The sequence below is a fragment of the Mauremys mutica genome, chromosome 11 (genome assembly GCF_020497125.1).
Source record: "Mauremys mutica isolate MM-2020 ecotype Southern chromosome 11, ASM2049712v1, whole genome shotgun sequence".
Lineage (NCBI taxonomy): Eukaryota > Metazoa > Chordata > Testudines > Geoemydidae > Mauremys > Mauremys mutica.
The window spans coordinates 56,656,050-56,680,637 of record NC_059082.1 but is presented as its reverse complement, the minus strand read 5'-3'; the positions used below and the strand labels follow the sequence as shown (position 1 = coordinate 56,680,637).

Here is a 24,588-nt window from a genome sequence, read left to right as displayed (position 1 = left end):
TTAGTCTCATAGGAGAGTAGCACTCTTTTCCACTTAAATAGGCTCAGCTGCACAATTAACCGCCAGCTGAGAGTGCCTCCATGAGTAGGGTTACCAGATAGCAACTGTGAAAAAACAGGAGAGGGGGTGGGGGATAATAGGCACCAATATAAGAAAAAAATCTCCCAAAACGGGACTATCCCTTTAAAAACAGGACATCTGGTCACCCTATCCATGAGCCATCTCTGAACCCTGCCTGGGAATTAACCTCCACTAGCACCGGCTCCTTTTGGCTTGCACTTCCCCCTGGGGACACAAGTAGGGCAGCAGGACTTTGCAGGGGAGCCAAAAACACCTATGGATGTTTGGGGTCAGCTTCGGTGGTCTCTCCCACTGTCAAACAGCATCGCCTCCCAAATGGGGCTTTAAAGACACACACACACACAATCCAAAACAAGACGGCCCTCTACGCTCATCACGAATGTTACCCAGGCACTGAAAATGGAGACATTCGACCCTGCAAACTTGGCCCTTTGAATATTAGGTGTAGGTGTATATAGGGCCTGATCCAGAGAGCTGCCTCCTGTGGTCTGCTGGGTAACCTCACCTCTGCTGGATGTTAATGGGAGGGGAGGGCCTGGACCCAGAGAGCGGGATGCTAGCTCTCCTGCTGGGAATACTTTGGACAGACACACGCAGCTTGGGAAGGCTGACCGAGGCTAAACAGCCCTGGCTCTGTGGATGAAGCGCAGGCGTGTCGTGCCAACTCGCAGGGTTTTAGCACCAGTCTCACGCTGTGGGGGGGTTTCCCCCCACCTAAGAACAGCAGCTCGTGGAGTCAAGTGATGACACAGGAATCACAGCTTTGATATAACAGCTATTATTGGTATTACGGAAGGGCTTAGGAGTCCTTGTCGGGGCCCGGGGCCCCATTGTAAGTGTCTAGCCTCCATGGGTGTAGAGAAAGGCTTGAACCGTGCCCTGGAGGCTCAGAAGCCAAATAAAAGGAACCCCGAGCTGTTTAAAAATCTCATGATTTTAACCAAACTAGTGCTGGTGGGAGGGGCAGTACTGCACTGGCTCACTCCAAAGACTGATTGCTGTTTGGTTAAGTGAGGTTTAGTGCTCAATTGGTCGGCCTGGAGACACCAGTCCAGATCCTCGGCTGCTGTAAATCAGCAGCGGGCAGGTGAAGTTATGCCAGGCTCTGGCTCTACCAGATCCAATAAACAGCTATAACAAGGCTCTCCATAGCGCTGGCTTCCTCCCACTGCTTTACTGGAGTGCCCCAGCCCTGCTCTGGCCTCTCGGGCAGCTCACAATTTTATATTGCACTAAGTTCTGGAATGAAGCGGGTTGGGGTAATTGTTCATTGTTCCACACGTCCCTCTGCACAGCGCTTCGCCTGCAGGGCTGGCAGTCGTGCTCCATTCCTAATGCACGCTGCAGATGAGCTCCGTATAAATGAGGCCGGATTTAGGCTGCCTGTGTGCAATGCTGATGTGATGTGGACACATGAACCGTTTGTTGTTCAAAGCAGAGTTTCTCATGGTAAAAAAATGAAGGGAAACCAGAACTGGGCTGGTTACGCTCACTAGGCTAAACCCTGCTCTGCTGCCTGGGTGCAGCCCTATTGAAATCAATGGCATTGCGCGCATGTAACAGAGGACAGGATATAGAGTCCAATCCAGTATTCACTGACATTATTAGAAAGACTCCCATTGACTACACTGGGCATTGGATCAAACCTTTTGCCCACTGGATCTTATCTTTATGAAAGGCCCTGTGTACTGTGTTGGAACACTGGCCTGCAAGGGGAGACCCCTGAATTACACACCACCATCCCCCTTCCACCTCCTCTGCCCTGCACAGCTGAGGCACTATCCCTTGCCCTTTATTTCTGAATTTAATTCATTTTACTCTGTGCCATGGCTGATGTGCTGAGACATAACTGCATGGGACAAGTTGTTGTGGGAGGAGCTGGAAATTTTGGCAAAGAGGGTAGGGAATAGTTGGAGTTTCAGAACTCAAGAAAGCAAAGACTTCACATTGGATGTTGGCCCTCGGGAAGAAGTTGAGGCTTTTGGCATTAGGGAGGGTGGAGGTGACTTTAAATGGGGGAGTCCGAATTCCTCATTCCCCTCCCTGGCAAGTCTTGAGAGCAGCTAGCTGCTAGCTGCCTGCTGCACCCCATCCCAATACCTGCCACTCAATGCAACAGCTTGATGAGCCTGCTGAACGATACTGACATTTAAACAGTCACTATTAGGTTTCAGAGTTAACAACACATCAGGCTGAATGGGAGCATCAACCCCCTCACTCAGAACTATTGCTTTGGGCAGTTTTCAGACTCAGGTAGATGCCAGTGCATTGCTTTACACTTGGAAGGTTATCTTCCCACCCAGAAAGGGTGGACACTTTTTTTGTTAATTAAACCTTAGATTCTGTTGATTAATTCCCCAAGCTGAAAAACTAAGGGAATTATGTGCCCACACAATTCACCTCAGACACAGGGCCCTGTCTGTACAGCATTCTGGAGAACTGGCTCAGAGCAGGTGCTGGACTTTCAAGTGTGTCTACTTGCCTAGAGGAGTGCTGCAGTCATTAGGCTGGAATGTGGACCAAACGCTGTTTTAGTACATATAGGTAACAACTGACAAACACCATCTGCAGTAATTAATCCTCAGAATGCTTCCAAGGTGGGGAAATCTCATCAGCCCCATGACAGAGATGAGGAAACCAAGGGAGGACAGGTTAAGTGACTTGCTCAAGGACACAATGGGAATCTGGGGCAAAAATTGGTCCTGCTAGTGAAGGCAGGGGGCTGGACTCGATGACCTTTCAAGGTCCCTTCCAGTTCTAGGAGATTGGCAAAAATTGGTCCTGCTAGTGAAGGCAGGGGGCTGGACTCGATGACCTTTCAAGGTCCCTTCCAGTTCTAGGAGATTGGTATATCTCCAATTATTACCTTTAGGCCTGTGTTAGGCTCTGGGCCTGACTCCCATTTCAGTTACCCTGCTGTAAGTGTGGAGTAACTCTTCTGAGCCCAGTGGCACTACTCCGCATTTACAGCAGTGGAAATAAGATCAGAACCTAGCCCCATCCCTCTCTTTCAGGCTGCAGGGGTTGGAGTGTTAAATAATAGCACATAATCTAGCACAAGAGAGCCCCAACTTTCATTTTAATGACACCACCACCTACCTCTTACATAGGGTTTTTCATCAGTGGATCTCAAAGCACTTTACAAAAGGAGGTCAGTATCATTAGCCCCATTTTACAGATGGGGAAACTGAGGCACAGAGCATCGAGGTGACTTGCTCTAGGTCACCCAGCAGGCCAATGGCAGAGGTAGGAATAGAACCTCCATCCCAGTCCAATGGACTAGGCACGAGGCCACTGACTGAGGCTTCTAGGCATGACTGTCACACAAGTAAGAAATAGCTAAACATAATTTCAAAAAGAAGCCAGTACCCATCTGAGCATTTCTTGCGGGTAACAACTAGCCAGAAGAGCGATCCACTGGCAACATAGTGCCTTCTGGAGTGCTAACCTCCGGCTTGGCTGACACCAGGGAGTTCTACACTTTTTATAGCTTGAGTTCAAAAGCCAGATTGTGTAGCTGGGGTGGGAAGAGACATGTATCATCTGTGGCTCAGGCTCAGAGGAGCGGGCGGGTGCACACACACATGCACACCCCCCAGTGGGTTATATTTAGATTCTGCTCTTACTTACACTAGTGCAACTCCTTGGTCTTGAGTGTCTACCCATTGAAGACAACAGAAAAGATCCCAGGAGGCCTTAAGTCCTTCCAGTTGCTAAAAAAGATCTCGCTCATGGATGTCAAATACTCCCCACTTCATTTTCAATACAGTTCAGTTCCAACTTAACTCTTTAGAGCTCAACCAGAGAACTAAAGGTAATGGCACCACATTTGTTTTGTAAACTTGTGAACAGCCTCCTTGGACTGGGGAAACATCTTCTCTTGCTGAAGAATGATGGAGGATGAGGATGATGGAGCCTCCACGTGAAAGGAAAAGATCATGGCAGTTAATGAAGTCGGGATCGAGATTAAATTGTCAGCACTACAGATCTTGAGCTAAGTCAGCACCAACTGACATCCTGTACAAATCCCAATGAAATCAACGGTGTTACATCAGCATCAAATGTGCAAGTGAGGGGAGAATCTGGCCATTGACTCCAGCGGGGTTTGTGGGGGGGCGTAAGTCAGTGCAGAATTTAACCCATTATACAGGGAGGATTTTATTCGATACAGTGAAGCCTGCTCAGAAACATCTGTCAGGCCAGATGTATTAAATTTGTGGATATGGGCTGAATCCAAAGCACTGACTTCAGTGAGGTTATGCCAGAGAATTAGACCCTGGATATCTTCATAGTGAAATCCTTTCGCCTGCTCAGATAATAAAACTATGCAGAGCTATAGCAAACCCCCCATGTACTGTAGGTATTGAAAGAGTCACCAGAAAGGAGCTGATTCTGCTCTCACTTATGCTACTTTTATGCCAGGAGAATAGTTCCATTGATAGTGACTCACGATTTACCCCACTGTGAGAAGAGAATCAGGCCTGATGATATCAGACACGTGAAGTCAGTAGCCCACTGGGCACCAGCTAATCACGATTTGAAGCTGCAGCTTCTACAGTGCGGAGGACCCCAAGGAGTTGTAAGTGGTGTAGTGTGGACAGCATGCATCAGACTACATGCCCCATAATACCAGGGGCTTCAGCATGGAAGTGGAAATGGTCCACTTAGCTTCCTCTTCTGCATAATTGCAGAAGAGGAAGCTAAGGGAAAGCCAGCTAAGAAGAGAGCTGCTTAAACTAATGGGTGTGGGAACCATAATGAAGAAACTCAAATGCAAAGGGTGCTATTGGTATTGGACAGATGAGCGTTACAGTACCACAGAGTCTTCCGGCACTAGTCCCAGCCATGCCTGTGGTAACAATGGGATGGCTCAAGTTCCTGTATTGGATGTAGAGCTGACCCGTTCCAAAAGGGCACCAATACTCCATTTGAAGTTACTGAAAGTGTGGCTAGTTCTGCCTGCCTCCCCGAGCTGTGGGGAAGAAGGTCCAGGTACATCACACCTGGGCTGTGGAGGAAGCTGCATGATGAGAATCTGTCACAAAACAAGAAAGATGCCCTGTCACCAAGTCCGCATTTCAAACCTTCTCTGCTCTACGTTGCTATTGCTCAGGCGGAGTCACTCCCTTCGCTTTGACGTGCTAATTGGGCAGCGCAATGGAAAGAGCAGGAGCAGCCACGATTATCTAACCACCATTTGGTGAGCACAAGATGAACTGGACACCCTGGCTCAACGGAGCGTGTCCAGTCACGGGTGCTGAAAAACTCCACTCTCAGAGCAAGATATTTAGCAGCATGCCTGTCTATGGCTAGCGGAAACCCACACGGCCCCCGTGTGTGCAAACACTTGCCCATTCCCGGTGCATCATTCCTTCCGCTCCTTGGCCGTCATCTCCTTGTCCTTCCCTGCAGGCTCCTAGCTACCTTTCTTCATAAACACAACAACAATTATCTACGCACTGGACACCAGCTTCACACCCATACGCAGGAGTTTGCTATCGCTTTAGTCCCAGTCATCCCCGGGCGCGTCTCTCCCAAGGAAGATGCTGCTGTGCTCTGCTAGCTCTTACCTGTTGCATTTTACTTCATTAACTTTGAGATGGGAACAAGAAAGAGATTTGGTCCATTACTTCCCTTGGTAATATTCCTCCCCTCCCCACCTCATACAAAAGCAGGGCAAGTAAATACCTAAAACCCAGCCCTCCTGTATGATATTGGCAGCGAGACCCAGAGAGGAGAGATGGTCTTGTGATTAAGGCACTGGGCTAGGACTCCAACTTTGCGCCAGGCTAGCTGATGTTGGGCAAGTTACTTGATTCCTCAGGGCCTTGCTTTCCCATCTGTAAAATAGGAACAATAGTGCTTCTGTTGTCTGTCTGGTCTATTCAGATAGATAGATAGATAGATAGTCCTTTAGGGCAGGGACTGCCTGTTCTCATGCACAGCAGCACCCAAACAGCCCAAGGGCCCTTGGCCAGGGCCTCAAAGGGTACAGTGAGCAACAGCAAGTCTCTGCAGCCAGGTTGACAGCTTTGGGCTTGCAAGTCTCACTCCGCACTGCTAAAAGGAGCTGTGTAGAGACTGCGGCTCAGTCTGGAGCTCGGCTCTGAAGCCTGGGGAGCCTCAGTGCTAGATTTTAATGTCACCAAAGGGTTACTCACATGCGTAGGAGCTGATGGGATCATAGCCTGGAGAGAAACCATATCAAAAAGCCTTGTAGTCAGTGCTACTATTCTGTGCTTCCTGTGGCTAAATACAGAGCCAATAGTGTAATTCTACTGAAGTCAATAGAGAGACTGTCACTTATGCTTGAGCTGAATTTGACCTGTACACTTTCAATGGAACGGGCACGGTTTCACACAGCTTCAGCCTGTGTGATGAAAAGTAGCCGTGTGCAGAGAAAACAGTCATACACATCGTTCTTAAGGCTGGTCATTTTTCCATGGCTAAAACTTCCCCAGTTTTTGTGAGCCAGCTGTCAAGGGAGGGATTTTTCCCCTTTGGGCTGCACTAGTAATCCTAGACACTAATAATTCATAGATTCATATTTATCTAACCTACTCTTAATATCTCCAGAGATTGAGATTCCACAGCCTCCCTAGGCAATTTATTCCAGTGTTTAACCACCCTGACAGGAACTTTTTCCTAATGTCCAACCTAAATCTCCCTTGCTGCAGTTTAAGCCCATTGCTTCTTGTTCTATCATTAGAGGCTAAGGTGAACAAGTTTTCTCCCTCCTCCTGATGACACCCTTTTAGATACCTGAAAACTGCTATCATGTCCCCTCTCAGTCTTCTCTTTTCCAAACTAAACAAACCCAATTCTTTCAGACTTCCTTCGTAGGTCATGTTCTCAAGACTTTTAATCATTCTTGTTGCTCTTCTCTGGACCCTCTCCAATTTCTCCACGTCTTTCTTGAAATGCGGTGCCAGAACTGGACACAATACTCCAGCTGAGGCCTAACCAGCGCAGAGTAGAGCGGAAGAATGACTTCTTGTGTCTTGCTCACAACACACCTGTTAATGCATCCCAGAATCACATTTGCTTTTTTTGCAACAGCATCACACTGTTGACTCATATTTAGCTTGTGGTCCACTATAACCCCTAGATCCCTTTCTGCCGTACTCCTTCCTAGATAGTATCTTCCCATTCTGTATGTGTGAAACTGATTGTTCCTTCCTAAATAACAAGAGAAGACATAGTACCACATCAAGGTTGCAGGAGTGATTGTCAACACCTGTTGAAACTAGCACAGGGGATAATACAGAGCCATTTAAAACTGAATTGTAGTGTCTTCCCACCAAAATCCAGAACCTTTTGATTTTTGGACAAATCCCCTATAAAGTCGGCTCCAATTCCCTGCTCTGATTTCTGTTAGATTGCATTCAGTTGTAGCCCAGAGTTGACTTGTGGTCAAAAGCAACCTGCGGGACACCCATGTGAATATTCCACTATGAGATTTTGAGCAATGAGGAAGCAAAGGGAAATTCAAGAAGACAATGAAAGCCCCCAAAGGGATTTCCCAGCACCTGTCATCAGGTGTAAAGCTGGAATGCAGGATCATATCAGAGTGTGTGAACAAGTGCACATTCCAGAAATACCTGACCTCTGGACTTCAGGCATTTCATCAGTCAAATGAGAACACTTTGGTTCAAAATCCTGTACGATTATACAAAGGAACTAACAGCAAACAGAATTCTTATCAGTTTAGGAGGCAGGCTGAAACTGCATGTTGCAGAGTCAGGCCCTGATCCTGCACATATATAAGCTTTTGCATGGGAGCAGTCCTGTTAATTTCAAAAGCCAAAAGTGCTCGAATCCTTTGTCAGACAAACATGGCGCCCTCTCAAAGTGACAGCCAAGTTATTGGGTGAGGAGGAGAGAAAAGTAGGAGAACCACTAACTTTGTTTGGCACTAGTTCGCCTGCCTGTTGCCAGTCTTAAGAGAAAGGCCAAAAGCCGAATGAACCGTGAAAATGGAACTTCCATTCCACCGTAAAGTGATCCCTGCCAAACGGGGCTGGGGTGCACTGGTGCGGCCATGGGGGTTAACTTCTTGTTGCTGATGCCCAGGGTGAATAGAAGACTTCAGTTTCCAGAGCTGAGGAGCAAGATGGCCAAGAAAGGAGAAGGGTTCTGTACAACGATGAGGTCCATCCACTTTCAGTCCCTTGCCAGCTCATGCGTCTGGGTAGAGCCGTCCCTTGGGCAGGGCGAATCAGGATGATCACTCCGGGCCACGCACTTTGGGGAGCCCCACGGGCCGGTGTGATTGGCCGACACGGTTGGTCCTGGAAGAGATGAATCCATCACTTCCACCACAGGCCCCACACACCCCTGGGGATGGCCCTGTATCTGGGCAGAATTCCTCCAGGTAGCGTCTGCCAACTTCTGGGACCCCTTCTCAGAGGAGCCAGCCTCCACGTTCTCAAAGGCCATTTTCCAATGAAAAAAGGAACATTTTTCGAACAATGATGACTAGCTCTATAGGATCCTAATCTCATTTATCCAAAGGACCTACCTGTAGGAACATCATGATTGCTGGGCTGGATCAGACCAACAAGCCACATAGTCCCATTTATGTCCAGTACTGGTGGCCAGATGCGTTTGAGGAAAATGCACAAATAACCTGCCATCAGCAATTATGTAACAATCTGCCCATAGGACAAGCTTCTTCCTAGCCCCCTCAATAAATTGCCTTCTGCTGTGGAGCAGATGGGCTTAATATCTATTCCAAACTTTATTTCCAAATCATTAGTATTGTGGTGCTGGATGTTCACCCTGGTTACATTTCAATCCCCCAACTCCCTCACTCGCCTATATCCTTGTGCATCTAGAGTGATTTTAATGTCCCCCCATGACATTCCATTCAGACGATCAAACCTCCACTTAGGGCTCATCCACAAATTTTCCATCAAAACTCTTTTTACTCCCAGTGGAAAATTGGATCTTTAGTAAATGAACATTTTCATGTACAGCATACACTTTCCTTAAAATTATTCAATTTTTGGCAGAAAATGGAAAAAGCTAATTTTTTTTCAGTTTTCATCCAAAAATAAATGTTCAGTTTTCAACAAAAAAAGAAGGTTCTTTGGTTTTGTCCAATTTTTTCATGGAGTAAACAAACTTTTTCCAATCAGCTGTAGTTTCACTAAACATTTCCTTACATCTTTTGGAACTCTCCAATGAATACTTTGCTCCAGTACAGCATATCTAAACTCATCTGGCAGATCACTCCTCCAAGTGGGAGAACCATCTTACTGATGACGTGTGGAAAGAATATAGGGTAAAGAAAACTGACTTCTCAGGTTCTATCTTACAACAACAATGATGTGTATCCCAGTGCTGCCCCAATCATGTGCTTGTATACATCCATGATGCAGGAACCAGCAATCAATCAGGCCACATCTTCTGTTCTGATTCTCTAAAGATACATAGCTGACTCGTGATGAGCAAACAAGAAGCAGAGATGATGTTTAACAAGTCTTCACCTCCTTACAAATCATTCTGTTGTCATGCTTTATCCCTAAGTAAGACCAAGCTATTCGAGAAACAGGTCTAGTGTAAATTATAAACACGACTAGCACTTCTTTACAAATATTTACCTACCTGGGTAGGTTTGTTGATTAAGAAGTATAGAAATAAGATGAAATTCTTTACACTAGGCCAAAGATTAGATCTAAAGTTTAATTAAAATTCAGGTGGTTTTCCCCATTTGTTGTCCTGTAACGTGTTCTGTTGCAAGTTTGGGGCTGGAAGATTTTAGGGTCAGGGGTTCAACCATAAAACTCACCTTACAAATAGTGGAAGGGGTTTTTTAGATTTCCCTGGGTCAGATCCTCAACTGGTATAAATAAGAGCATCTGCACTGAAGCTAAGAAGCTGGTCCCTAGTTTAAACTGCAGTCTGCAAATACCCATTGTATTGCTAAGGTGCTTGCTTGAAGGAAGCAGAAAACCGAGTGGCAAAGAGCTGCCAACAACACATGGAAACATGTTCTCACCTGCTCCAAAGACCAGCTTCACACAATCTTCCCACACTTGTCTTCTGCTAGTTACTTCTAACAAAACACCTGTAAGGCTAATAAAAAATTTACAAATTACCATACAAATTGTCCTCTCATTACACTGACTTCAGTGGCCACCTGCGAGGAGAATTTGCCCCCCCATGGTGATTCAGCTCCTCCCTCCCCAAAGGGTCAGTTTCTGTCCCTTGTATCTCAGCTCCTTAGTCAAAACTCTTGTATCCTCCTTGGGAGGGTCTCACTGGCTTGTATTGCAGCTTTCCTCTCCGTTATACAGCAGCAGTGTGTGCGCATATTGGTGAGGCCTAGGCAGTCTCTTTCTGTTCCAGATGAGGGGTGGATTCCAGACTCAGTGAACATAACTTTGCCATTCCCCGCTCAGGGCCAGATTGTGCCCCCAAGGCCACATGGGAAGGCATCCCTCTGTGCCCAGATCTCCCCTCTTCCATGTGGATGGGGAACAAATGGCATCACAGCACCATGCCTCCCCACTTCCCAAGACCCCACAAAAGGCTTTCTAGGGGAGGGATCAGGACTGGGCAGGCAGAGAGTAGGGAATGGGCAGCCCTGCCTTAGGAGAAGATGGCCATTGGGGAAGGAGAGACATGCTGGCCCCTCTATTAGCCCCCTAGAGGCTGTATTCCCTGACCCACAGGGTTCCCTCCAAAGTGGGGACCCCATTAAGATAGGGTCCTAGAGACAGGTAAAGTCAGGTGGTGTCCATGGAACTCTATAGGAGAACATATTGGGGGATCATTATGATTTCGAGATGTGCCCTGCAGATCATTCCACTTGGGGGGGGGCAAACCCTGCCCCGAATGGATCAGTCAGGGACTTGAGCCCTCTCCTGTGGGTTTTGCTGCAGGAGGCAACTCTCTGGCACTCAACCCTCATAGACAACTCCCATGGAAGCCAAGAGCTGAGTAACAACCCAGCAAGGGGCACCGTGCTTGGCCCATGCGCTGGACGCACTGTTCCATCAGACCAAGGGGAGGCTGGTCTCTAATTGGACTGGACATCTCAGCTGTGGAGAGGGTTTAGTTTCACTGTTCAAACTCACTCTTCTAAGTAGGCAGTGCGGGGGAGCTCAGCAGAGTATCTCCAGCCTAAGCCCTCTGTGGCTTCAGCTTCAGAAAACCAGATCAGTGCATCCCTTCTCTGAATTGTTTAAAAGTCTAACCCCAAACCAAAAGGGCCATGATCTCCTCCTTTACCAAGGCTCCAGCCAGTAAACCAACAGCCTCTTCTCCACCTCCCCGCGGGAAGCAATCCAGCCACCTACTTAATAAAAAAAATACAAGCCAAGCAAGCAAAGCACAGCACGGTCCCATTGTCCAGGGTGACTGCGTGCCACATCTGCTTTTCATTAGCATTGCGTCCATTTGTTGTTCCAGTTGTAGTTATGAAACAAGCCTGAGCATTTCCAGCAGAGAGCAGGCCGGCGCCAAGAATCGCTGCATTTCCCAAAGGCTCTGTGGTCAGAGAGGACTCGTGAGTGCCGCTCTTTGGGAAGCACGCAAAGGTTTCCCCTGGAGGTTTCCTGACATGGCCAAGCCAGAGCATCCTGGTGAATGGTCTGTGACACAAGCCAGAAAGCTTCACTGGCCACCAAGCCTCTCGGATGATCAGGCTGATTCTGCTCAGCATTGTTGCATCAAAGGTCTTGCCGGTGACTTGGAGAGACTCTGGAGCTGTGCCCAAGGTGGCAGTAGCTGACGGCACTCTTCTTGCGGCGGGCAGGCCTTGGGGCTGCCAGGGGAAAGCATGCAAAGGAGTGGCAGCTACCACAGCCTTGGAAAGTTTGCAGGGCATGCTCATCGCCACCCCATGTCACTAGCAAGATGCTTGGCAGGCAGGACAGCGATGACTCCCCTAATCCACATGGCCACGCCCCTTCTATTTTATGGCAGTGATTCTCAGCTGCCACGCACCTTGTGCTTTCACTATGCCTGGGCAGAGTGAGTATGAAATCCAGCCACTCCACAATGTCCATTTTGCACAGGTGTAAATTATGATTCAAGGGGCAGTGGAGAATCAGGCTCAAGGAGCTCAAATGCCTGTGCAAGTGGAAAGGGCTGTGTATACCTTCTCTGTCTCACCTTGTTTGCCATGCAGGGGCCCACAGGGCCAGATCCTAAGCTGGTGCAAATCAGTGCAACTCAATGGGGCTATGCTGATCTACACACCAGCTGAGGATCTGGTCTGTCCTGCTTGGAGTTGCATTAACACATGTTCTGTTGGTGCTCACGGCCTGTTTCAGGATCTTAGCAGGCCCAGAGAGCCGTTAACTCACCATTTCCCTCATCACTGCAGAGGGATTTTGAGCACCCTTTCCCAGGCTGAACGAACTGAACGAACATAGCATACTGCTCACAGGGCGAGGAGTTAGACAGTGGAGTTGACGGTAAAGGGAGATGGGGGAGACATTGCTTAAAGCCTCTTAGACTCATAACTGGGACTAGTTAGAAAATATGGACATCCGACAGGCAAGATGATGCAACGCACCTTTCGACCAAACCACCATGCCTGTAAGTCTCAGTACAAGCCTTTCATGATTAAAGCGCAGAATTATAAGATCATAAGATGATCATTTACTTTTCTCTTCCTCCTAGGATCTCAAAGCACATCTAGTGCTCCATCTCTAAGAGCTTGGTATTATTAACAGCCATTACTAATTAATGAACCCTCAAAAATGCCTGTTTTATCCGCATTGCCCATCTGTAGCGCACAAAGATATGGGAGCAGGTACTGACCTGCTTGCCCATGGTGAACAGTAACTTTGCTCCACCGAGGGCCCCAGCAAAGTCTAGTCAGCTGATTCTTCACTCACTCATGCTGGTTCTATACCAGTATCATTCCACTGACTTCACTGAAGTCATTCCTGGGTTTCACTGATGGAGGCAAGTGGAGAATCAGGTCTACTGGGGCCCCTTGTGGAGTAAGGTGCTACATGAGCTAACGAAGGAGCCCTAACAGGATCTGGCCCAGGTGATGTGTCTAAGGTCTCTCAGAGATTCAGTGGCAGGTCTAGGATTCCTGGTTCCCAGTGCCCATCTATAACTAGGGCCCTACCAAATTCACAGCCATGAAAAAGGTGTCATGAACTGTGAAATCTGGTCTTCTCCATGAAATCTGATTTTTTTGGTATACTTTTACCCCATACTATAAAAGTATCCTATACTATATGGTAAAAGTATACAAATGTACACAGCGCTGCCTTCAGAGCTGGGCACCCGGCCAGCAGCCGCTGCTCTCTGGCCACCCAGCTCTGAAGGCAGCACAGACGTAAGGGTGGCAATACTGTGACCCCTCTACAATAGCTTTGCAACCCCTTTTTGGGGTGGTACCCCCAGTTTGACAAATGCTGAGTCTTAAGGGCTTTACGTGATTATATTTTGCCATTTTTAAATACATATTCATATTTTGTTACTACACCCTGAAATTTAAGAGTTAAATACCTGAAACCGTGAAATTCAGGGTTTTAAAAATGCTATCAGAATGAAATTTATGAAAATGGACTGAATGTGGTAGGGCCTTATCTATAACCCCAAGAATTCTGCCAACATTAATTCTATAGCGGCATTTAAATCCAACCCCTTGAACTATTACAGTCAAAACACAATGAAAGAGCTTACGAGGCTGATGTCTTCAATCGCCTTTCAGGCACCCAGTGCATCCGAACGGGGCTGCTCAGAAATACTAGGGAGTGTCTGCTCAGCATGTTGCTTTGCATTGCTGGGAACACAGAGCCTCGTAATCCTCCCCTTAATCTAATCAACTCCTTGCACTGAGAGGCTCCCTGGAAATGAAGTCACTGGCTATATTGCAAACTGCTTCTAAAACAGACATAATGCAGTGTCTTTCCCTCACCTGCCAGATGGGTACACACAGAGAAACCTGGGCTTGCAATGGAAAACTACACTCCCCTTAGGTGAGCTGCAAAAGGCATATCCTATCATCCTCCCTTGGTGCACTCCTCACCTATAAGTACTTTCCCCACAGCAATGTGGACTTGTGCTATTTTGAAACTGTGTAGAGGCAATTTCTTGGCAATGAGCTACTTGCAGCTGCAGGAGAAAGTCAGCAAGCAGCATTACTTATCTCTGAGCAGTCAGATGACAACACCAAGTGCATCTGCTATGCAGCGACTGACCCTCACCTTTATGTCTGAGGAGGTTTCTGACCAGTAATAACTTCATTCGAGTCAATGTCTAGGGTCACATTTTCAGAAGTGCAAAGGTATTTAGGTGCCCAGAGATGCTCATAGGTGCCTAGTAGGATTTTCAAAAGCACCTCAGTGCTTAACTCCCTTTGAAATCAATAGAGGTTAGGTGCCCAGGCACTTCTAAAACACCTATTAGGTGCCTATCTACACAGCCTTAGGTGCCCAAATACCTTTGAAAATCTGTCCCCAAGTCACTTTTGAAAATAGGACTTATGCACTTTTGAGCATGTTGCCCAAAGTCACACCGCGCTGTGCTCACAGTGGGGTCTATTATTTCCTGTTCATGCATAATCCACATTAACACAATGAGCCAGATTCTGATCTTAGTGACAGTGATGTAAATCCAGAGGAACTCCACTGGAGTGTAGCACTAGTGGAAGTAGCTTAGGCCCTTTATGGCTTTCTAGGATATCACTTCTTCGGACCGTTTCTCTCTCAACATCTTGAATCCCATTTTGTCTGTGGAGCTCATAGAAAAAGTTACACAAAGCACCACAGTCCTAGATAATTCTTCACCTCTGAATATTTGAAGAGTTGGGCACACAACTGAACATTTCACATGCACGTGCAGCTACTATAATTGTGCACACAAATCATGTCCACACAATCGCTGTTTGTGCCTGTGATCACCCAGGTTGCCTGAGCAATTGCAGCATTTGCCTGCGTGTTAGATGCACAACTGGGCATACATTTCATGCATGCAACTCTTCTTAAAACCTGGTCCTGTGCTTTTAAGAGTGCCCCATTCTGGCCTGGCATTAACAATAGCACTGAACACGTGTGATGTGATTTGAAAGGCAAACGGCAAGGTTACTTTCTTCTCTAAAACCCCGTTCATTTGCTGCTGTTTTAAGAGGCCCCAGAGCAATGTTAGGACTTTGGTAATTAAGAGTTGCTAAACAGAGAGACAGTGACAGATGCTGAGACTAAGCTAATAACCAGCACCAGTGAGTAGCAATCTGATGACAGACAGAAGCTTCCTGGCTTCCATAAAGGAAGACAGAGCCAAACACTCAGGGGCGGCTCCAGGCCCCAGCACGCCAAGCGCGTGCTTGGGGTGGCATGCCGCGGGGGGGGGGCGCTCTGCCGGTCGCCGGGAGGGCGGCAGGCGGCTCCGGTGGACCTCCCACAGAGGTCCGCTGGTCCCGTGGCTTCGGTGGAGCATCTGTAGGCATGCCTGCGGGAGGTCCACCGGAGCCGTGGGACCGGCGACTGGCAGAGCGCCCCCCGTGGCATGCCGCCGTGCTTGGGGCGGCGAAATGGCTAGAGCCGCCCCTGCAAACAATGTGCTTAGAGGGAGACTAGAAGTGCTAGCATGTGTGTCCACTGCCACAAGAATCCTACTGGCTGGATTCCAGGGGGGCAGGTGGTGGGCAATGGGTAGAGAGGTGAATTTTTCTATCTTTTGGAAAGGGCACTAATTACGCTTGGCTAGTACGTGCTGCACAGCTCAGCCCTCATGCCAGTCAGCTTGGCCACATCCCAAGATGGCAGAACTCATGTCCTGGGTGGCCCATGGTGCAGGAACTGAGAGTTGAGATGCATGTCCCTCTGAGAGCTCTCTTGACCACTAAGGTTAGATCGTGTTGCAGCTGAAATCACACAGCTGCAGCGAGAACATCAAGACCCACCTCCTGTCCTCCAACCATTGGTGCTACTGGGAGATCTGCCTGTAGACGAAGGGCATGGCATGGCCCTATAGCTGTGCAAAGTCTGCCGAGAGTTTTGACCTGATCTATGGAATTGGACAGCTCATTATAAAATCCTCTGCTAGGCTTGGAGAAAATGGGTGTTGCTCAAGCAGACAGATAATCTTAGTGCTTTGAGGAGCTTGGACAGATGAGAGTCTGGTACTGAAGTAGGAGAGGCTTAGTCCATGTTCCACTAAGATACCTTCCTGGTTCATCTTTATCCCAGGCTGCGTTTGCCCGAGGCTCTGGTCTTGTCATAATGCATATTTCTGAGCTGAGTCAGGCCGTGGGTGGGACCCTGCCATGGAAACCCCAGGTGCTATAAGAAGTGGGGTTATGGGACTGGCGCTCTTCCAGCGGAGCTGGCACTGACCAGCGTTCCGCTAGGCTGTGTTGTTACTTTATGCTGCTACAAGTGCCCTCCTTTGGAGGAAATATGAAACCCTGATCTTGGAATTATTTTAATGAGCAATGAATATAGTCAAAGCCTTGTATCAAGGTTAAGCCTTCCACCACCCTTTAGTCCCATTTTATAGAGGGGAAACTATCTATTGCCAAGAGGTTTAAATGTCTTGCTTAAGGCCACACAACAAACTGGTTTCAGAGAGAGAATTTGAACTCAGGGCTTCCTAGCTACCAGGCCTCTACTCCGGCCTGTGGACACTGCTGGTTCTTGTAAAGCTGGCTGGGATTACTCAACATCCCCTGGCATTTTGCTCAAGCTTGCAGCTGGTGTCTTGGCCACATGCCAACTCAGCTAATAACACCCTGCCTCACTCACTAACCCTGCTGGCTCCGGCTGGATGCCCTGGTCTTCAGTTCCCGACTGACGCTAATGTGCAGCATTGTGCTGTTGCCTCTTCAGGGCTGAGTGAGGTGGTTTGTGTCTATAATTTGTAAAGCATCTCAGGACCCTTCGGCAAGCCAGGCAATAGCAACAGATGGGGCTTGCTCTACTCATTGCTATGAAATGAGCAGGTCCTTTAGAAACCAGAGGTTCACCAGCCACCATTGTAAGATGGTTGATAACGCCAATTTCCCACTTGCAAACTGTTAGAACGGACAGAAGATGTAGCCATCCTAAGCCATCACTGAGTCTTCCATACCCAGAGGGGGGAAATTCACTCTCCAGCAGCTGCCACTTTGCACTGGCTAAGCTGATGCAGAATGTCTGCAAAGTGACCAGAAAGTCTGCCCCGCCCCGCTCCCACTAACACCTGCAGCTAGTTCCCTGGCAGGTACAGAGCCGGTATAGCCAGCTCTATGCCACCCCTCCCCAGGCACAGAGGGTGTGACTAGGGCGTTCCGCTGCCTGTGTTATACTTGCTGAGGCTGTTGCCACCAGGATGCAAGTTGGAACTTGTGTCGGAGAGTGAGCCAGCCCCCGGCACCCTCAGGATGAGAGAGATGCAGCATCTCCCCTGCCGTGGGCTCTGCACTGAATTGAGGCCTAAAGGCTGACTTGCAGCAGGGACTCTGGTTCCACTTGGCAGGTGCTTTGTTCCATCATCACAGGGCTGATCTTAGGAGCCTAGTGGTTTGTGCACCACCAGCTCAAAGCATCAGACACCTGCAGGATCTCCTGCAGCAGCCGAGGCAGCTCAGTGAAACAAGGGGATGAAGATTCTGAAGGGCTCTTCTTGTGCCTAGGATCGAAAGGGGCAAACTCTCTTCTCGCTTCCACTGCCGTGCCGCCAGGGATTGTCAAGCAAGATGAGCTGCTGGGCCCTGAGCCGCCATCACTCTGCAGTGTGCAGCCTCCCACACTGGAATATAGCGGGGGTGAAAACTGCAGCTTTCCACACCTGCTCTGCACGGGTGTCAACACCTGGGCACGGTTCCCACTGTGCTCCTGTGGCAGGCAGTTCCTGGGTAGAATGCTGCCGAGTGGTACGGAAACCACAGTGGTGTATGAAACACTCAGTGGGTGAGCAAACACTGGCAAGAAACAAGGAGCCTTCACTAGCTGACCAGGATCACTGCATAGAAAGGAAGATGCATCTCCCTGTGAATTGCAGCGCTGGCCACCAGCCTGAGCACTGGAGCTCGGGGCCTTTCCTTATGTTACTAAATCACGAGCGCAAGATCAGCTGGGGCCTGATCTTGCTAACTCGCACTCCTGCGCTGTCCCGCTGACGTCAGACAGGCTTCTCTTGTGGTGGAGTGAGGCTCCCCCAGCCGCATCGCCCTGCAGGGACAAACTATCCTTCTCTCAAGGAGTGCTCCTTGGGCAACCGCCCACATGGACAAAGCCGCCCTGGGTGGACCTGTCCCCCTTTGTTTGGTTTAGATAGCAAGGCGCTTTCCTTACAGCGTGGGTGCCCTTCACCTAGGAAGCTGCCAAGGACAGTGTCCCTGCTGCTGGCCTGTTCCTGCAGCTGATACACTGCAGTGGAAATGTACAGTGCTGGTTATGGAGCCTGATCACACCAGAGTCTTTGCACTTACCGAGCTGGTGGCTGCTGGGTTTGCTAGGTCCTCAGGCACTGGAGGCTCAGCTGGGCACCTCAGAGCTCTTTCAGGCCATGGATCACATCATGTTCCAGACATGCATCTCAAACAGCCTCAAGCACAAGACTCACAGGGCAGATTGTAAGATGTGCCCAAGGGTGGGACTTGCTGAGCATGGCTTTTACTGGCCCAGCTGGAGCGGGAGCTCCCTCTCGACTCACCTGGCTAAGGAGCTGCCAACAGCATCCAGGTTGAAGCCTCACTTGCGATGACCTGCGGGGAGTGCACACAGCCAGCTGCTCAGGGAGCTACAGTAGGTGGTTAAGTCAGCTGTAGTGACCAGCCAGTGACTAGCGGGAATCCTCCAGTGCACACCAGGGGTCAGATCTGCAGCTGAGGGTCTGACATGCTATCTCCATGCCTCCTCCCTCAGTGAGCCTGTCTCTCCTGCAGACCCATGGAAATGCCCCTATCTATACTCTGTAACATGCAGCCCTCTGAACACCCATATGGCCACCCAGATACATTTTGCCTTTTAGGGCCCAGGAGAGCTGATTAACAAGCAGCTGGGGAAGAAAAGGGCAGCTCAGCTTTGACTTCGAGTAACACCAGTGCCTCCCCCTTGACTCCACTGGGAAGGCAGTGGTGTAACTAGAGGAGGATGTGGCCTCAGATGCATGGCCACAGCGCCAGCTGGATGTGTACATAAGCCCATCCCGTGGTGCTGGGCTCTCCTTCCTGCACATGGTGCCAGTCCAGCTGGTTCTGCAGCTGATATTCAGCTGCGCTCTGTCCTTCCCAACCACCAGAAATCCATGGTAGTCCTTTGCCTCTTACCCAGCACATGCAGGAGTATCCCTGCATCCCAGCCTCAAACTGTGGTCTCAGGGCCAGGCAACACCAGCCCTGGATCCAAACGGCCAGGATCACTCCCTCTCCCTTGCTGCGGTTGGTGGGAGACAACCTGCACCAGCTGGGATTAGCTGTGACCTAATCTCTGCTGAACGCACAGAGCAGCGTCTGCTAGACTGGAGCAAGGAGGTGATGCACCCGTATCTGTGCTGCCCCCCGGAGCAGCTGCTGGCTTGAAGTGGGGGGGGGGCGTAGTGCAGCCAGCAGCCCACCTCAAACTGCAGGTTGGGCCAGAACGTCGGGGACACCCTGGCTGGTGGTGACTGACCATCACAGGCTCTATTTGGGACTTAGAAAGCCAGGGAGACTGACGGGGTCCCATCTGTGTCCAGCAGCCTCAGTAAACAAGCAGATTTGCCTTCACTCCGATGGCTCTGTATCCTCTCTGCCCTGAGAGATGGGGGGGTGCACACAACGATCAGTCAGGGAGCCCCACCCGAGAGTCCCATTCCCCCTGGCCCTCTTGAGGTTATGCCCCTAGTTCCTGAGGCAGGGCCTGGCCTGGCTGTGGTGGGGAGGGCAAGGTGCTCCCATCCTGCTGCATGGCCCCTCCTGGCAGGGCAGCCGAGCATTCTGGAAACTATTCGAAAGGCAGCAGTGAGTCATGTGCAGCTGCAGCGCCTGGCAGGCTGAGCTGAGCCCTCTCCCTCCCTCAGATGGGGTCAGGGCCATTGGGCACAGAGAGCAGGGCTGGCTCACCGCCACCAGGGCGAGGCATTTCCAGAGATCCCGGAGCCTGGCAGCAGCTCAGGAGATGGGTCTCCCCCTTTACTCTCCTGTAATCACTGGCATCAATTCCTCTGCTCTTCTCTCCCCACAGCATCTCCAGCAAGGAGCTGTCAGAGCTCATCGAGCGGCTGCAGAAAAATGCCGACCAGGTGGAAAAGAACATTGTAGAAGCCGACTCCCGAATGCAGAATGTGAGTAAGAGCTGCCCCTGCACTCAAACCCCACCCCACTTAGTCACACTCCTTCCCATGCACACCCCCACTCCTATTCTTCTGTAGGCACCTGTTCCCAATACATCCTGCCCACTGCCCATTCTCCCTCTGGGATTGCCCCCTGACATCATCCAATCCCTAGACAGCCTCTCTTTGTGTACCTGTGCATTGCTCACCTTCCATAAACCTGCCACACCACCCTGCAGGCATCCAACACCTATCCAGCCATCCCATGCATGCATGCACCTCCTCCACCCCCCTTCTCCCTGAATGCACATCTACCCTCCCTCGCCTCACAACGCAGGCCGTATGACCAGCCCTATTTAATAACTCCACGCGTTGGGCAGTTTTATGTTTTCCCATCATTCAGGTGCTGTCGATTTCAGCTCTTTCTGCCAATTCACCATCCTTTTCTCGTTGCATCCACAGGACTTACACAAGCTCAAGGCCGGCCAGCCTGCTCAATACAAGGACCACACAGCAAGTAAACTGACCGAGTCAGATAAACTCCTCTATGTTCTGGATGGGGATGCAGCAATTGCCAGGCACATGAAACACCCACAGGGTGACATGATCACAGAAGAGTAAGTCCAGTGGGGACAAAATTGGTTCTGGATCCCTAATTGCATGCAGGTTGCTGGGCTAGCCAGAATCCACTACAGAGAGGCACTTATTAACCCCCCGATAGGCCAGCAGGCATTTCTGAAACTCCTTATTGGAGGGCACTGTATGATATAGCTAGAGTTGGGCAACATTTTTGGCTGAAAGTTTTGAAAAACGCACCTCCGGGTGGATGGACACATTTCATGGATTTGGGTGGAATTTGCCTAATTGTTTCAGTAAAAAAAATTCTGAAAAGAATTGAAATGTTTGGGTTTGACATTTTAGAAAAGAAAGAGTTTGGTTTTTCAATTCTAAACGCCTTTTCATTTGGACTTTTACTGTCATTTTAAAGAAAATGTTTAAAAAACTGAAAAGAAAATGAAACGTTTCATTTAGAATAGAACAAAATGTTTTGTTTGCTTGAAAAAATTCAGTTTGCTGGAAATTTTGGTTGGCTGAAAAGTTTTGAAAAACATTTGTTTCTAGTCAACCCAAAATGATTTTTTTTCCGGTTCAGCCACCAAACTGGAAAGTCAGTGATTCGCATAGCTCTAATTACATCCCAGAGACAGCCCGTGCTAAAGAGGGTTTTGTGTGTCTGTAGTTACAGCACCTTAGACCGGGCTCTCATGTTAAGCAGGGTCAGCCCTGGTCAATACTCAGATGGGAGACCCTGCAAGGTTGAAAAAAGGGTGCTGGTGCTGCTGTTCCCTCAGGTCAGTTCTGCACCTTGTGGCCCCGCACTATGCTGCAGCAGATTGCTGACTTTTTGGTGAGATGCAAAATCATATTCCTGAGCGGTCATTAAAGATCGCATGGCAGTGCAGTCCAACCATGCCCCATCTTCTCCCAACATGCCCGGGGACTGGTGGGGGGGTGGGATGACCCAGAGCTGATGGTGCCAGCCCAGGGATTGCTCAAACCAGCCCATTTACCACATCCTTGATGCCCCTGGGTTGCTTCTCCCTTTCTTCAGCATCCGGCAGCTGAAGGAGCGCGTGGCAAACCTGCGTGCGAAACACGACCAGATCTACAACTTCACTCCGCAGGACGTGGAGCCGCAGGTCAACTGGTCCAAGGTGATCGACGAGAAACAGGTACAGTGACCCCGGCATCTGCCCCTGAAACACCTGTGCCTGCCTGCAGTGACCCTCAGGGCAGCTCTAGACATAGGCTTGCACCAAAAGTTTGTCATATGGGTGCTGGAATTTTTTCTCCATGGAAGCATACACCAAGGAGCTCTCACTCAAACCATCAAGACAGCTTAACATTGCATGGAGCATACACCATAGCAGAATGTATTGAGTGGGGGCAGATGGCGGTGGCTTGGAATATCAGAGTGGAATCAAGGACTCCAAGGGTTTTGGAATGAGTTTAAAAGGACCAAAGGATGGGTGGGCAGCTGTCCTTAACTGAGTATTTAGCTACACTGGGGATCTGCCCTGAGGACAGCCATCCATGGCCTGCCACTGGGCGAAGCTGCACCAATGGAGCTCCCTAGGGCAAAGCACCATTTTATCAGAGTAGCTTGTACCTGCTTGAAACCTGGGTAAGCTGCCCCATTGCTAATCAAGGCTTATCACAGTTTGCCCTGTCTGCTAAAGTTAAGTGATGCTTGTGGCCATCCACCAATGCCTGAAATTAGACAAAAAATGGGCAAAGCCTCCTTTGGAGCAGTACATCCTAGTGGATAAAGCACTTGACTGGAATTCAGGAGACCTGGGTTCCATACTCAGCTCTGTCACTGCCCTGCTGGCTGACTTCGGGTGAGGTACTTCCCTGCTCTGTGCCTCGGTTTCCCCATCTATAAAGTGCAGATAATGACACAGACCCCCCTTGTAAAGAGCTCTGAGATCTACAGATAAAAAGCACCATATAAGAGCTAGGTATTAGCTTTTGTCTTGGTCTTTCCCCCATCACCTTCTTTTATTCTCGTCTCATTCTCTTCGATGCATTACTTTTTCTATCTGTCTAGCATGAAAAACAAAGGGGCAGATCCTGAACTGGTGTAAATCAGCACAGATCCATTGAGGGCCAGAGAGTTGTGCCAGTTCACACCAGCTGAGAGTCTGGCACAAATGGATGCTGCAGTGGTGTGTGGCAGCCACACCTTACGGGTTCTAACCCCCTCCGCTGCTGCTCAGTGACTGGGAATGGAATTGCATTTTATTCAGACAATCCCGGGGACTTTGGGTCAGTTCTTATGAATGAAAGGACAATTTCACTCCTATCAAGGGCTGGCCTACGATGCCTGCTGTATTCATTAGCCAGATCCAGCACAATAACAGAGACAACTGGTCGCTCCACACTGTTGATTTTGCTGCTATTCAAACTGCCAAGTCAGCTTCGCTTTGCAAATCCCCAAATCCAGCCTGAGCTGCAGCTTGTTTAATTAGCACTTTGCATTGGGACGGCCATGCTGGCCTTGCAGTTCTGCCCATTGCGCGGGCTCCGCTGCCTCCAAAGGGGAACAGGCCCATTAGCAGGGGAGAGGGGAGGCCCTTGCAATGACGGAGGTTTGTACAATGCTGGGGAAATGCCAAGCAGTGATTATTAGCATTCACATCACAGGCGGTGGCTGCCACCCATCTCATCCCCTAGCACCTTGCAGTCTTGGGCTGCTCCTTCTCCCACTGACGCCGCTAGCCAAACTCCCAGCAAGCCCATCTTAGTCTCTGGAGCAGAGACCCTTCACAGTGCAATCCATGGCTGCCTCCTAGGAACATGAAGACTGCTATATTAGATCAGATCTTCGCCAGGGGTGCCCACCCTCTGGCAGCACCTGGCAATAGACGCTCGAGGAGGCAGCTTGTTAATCGTGCAATGCTGTAAAGGGGCGGGGGAGGGGGAAAGCCCAGGCCACAGCTGACACCCTGTAGCTAAGAATGGGTCACCCTTGCGTAGCTGCAAGCAGGCCATGTTCACACCTGCTCTTGAGGGCCTGCTGCAGCAGCAAGACCCATGGGCTGCCTCTGCGCTGAGAAGCTCGTCCTAGAGGTGCTGAGTGCTCCTCGCTCTGACGTGACGCGATGGGAGGAAAGAGGAGGTCTGGCTCGGAGATCCCTGCACCGTCCGTGATGCTGAATGCTTCAGCCAAGGCTCTTTCTAGGTCTTCCAGGAGCAAAGATTCCTGTGAGACTTCCCAAATTCCCCACTGCAATGAAGCAGAAGAGGGCACCCCAGGCTGGGGGTCTCTCTGCCTTAGCTCCTGTCAGAGACAGCCAGGCAGACAGAAGAGCTGGAGAGTGGTTCCTGGTACGCCTGTCGCTAACCTTAACCTCTCTGTGCACCAGGAAACATTGAACAGCCAGGGCTTTGGGACCGACCTGCCGCTAGTCAACAGCCAAGTGGAAGAGCACAACATCTTCCACAATGAGGTGATGGCCATCGGGCCACATATCAGCAAGGAACGGGACAAGGTAGGGCCCTTCTATGCCTCACTCGCTGGTGTTCTCTGTGCCAGTCTTCACTCTGTGGCACATGCCAGCCTCCGCTCTTTCTACCCTGCCCCCCGCCCAGCACCTCCTACACAGGGGATTGCAGAGCACAGGACAAGCAACAGGAATCACAGGCCAGGCTGGAGGTGTCGCACCCAAGGGAAGGACAAGCTTCCAAGGACACAGGGAGAGCAACACCCAAAGCTGTTCGCGGTGCCATGGG

The 24,588-nt window shown here is 49.7% G+C and overlaps 1 protein-coding gene across 1 annotated transcript in view; it reads left to right on the top strand.

Annotated features, from left to right (window-relative positions):
• The window catches only part of PPL (periplakin), a 53,210-nt gene that overhangs the window by 5,017 nt on the left and 23,605 nt on the right, over window positions 1–24,588 (top strand). The window contains exons 2-5 of the mRNA XM_044979875.1: window positions 20,205–20,304; window positions 20,755–20,909; window positions 21,905–22,025; window positions 24,222–24,347. Coding sequence (XP_044835810.1) covers window positions 20,205–20,304; window positions 20,755–20,909; window positions 21,905–22,025; window positions 24,222–24,347 — 502 coding nt within the window. The remainder of the gene's footprint in view (window positions 1–20,204; window positions 20,305–20,754; window positions 20,910–21,904; window positions 22,026–24,221; window positions 24,348–24,588) is intronic.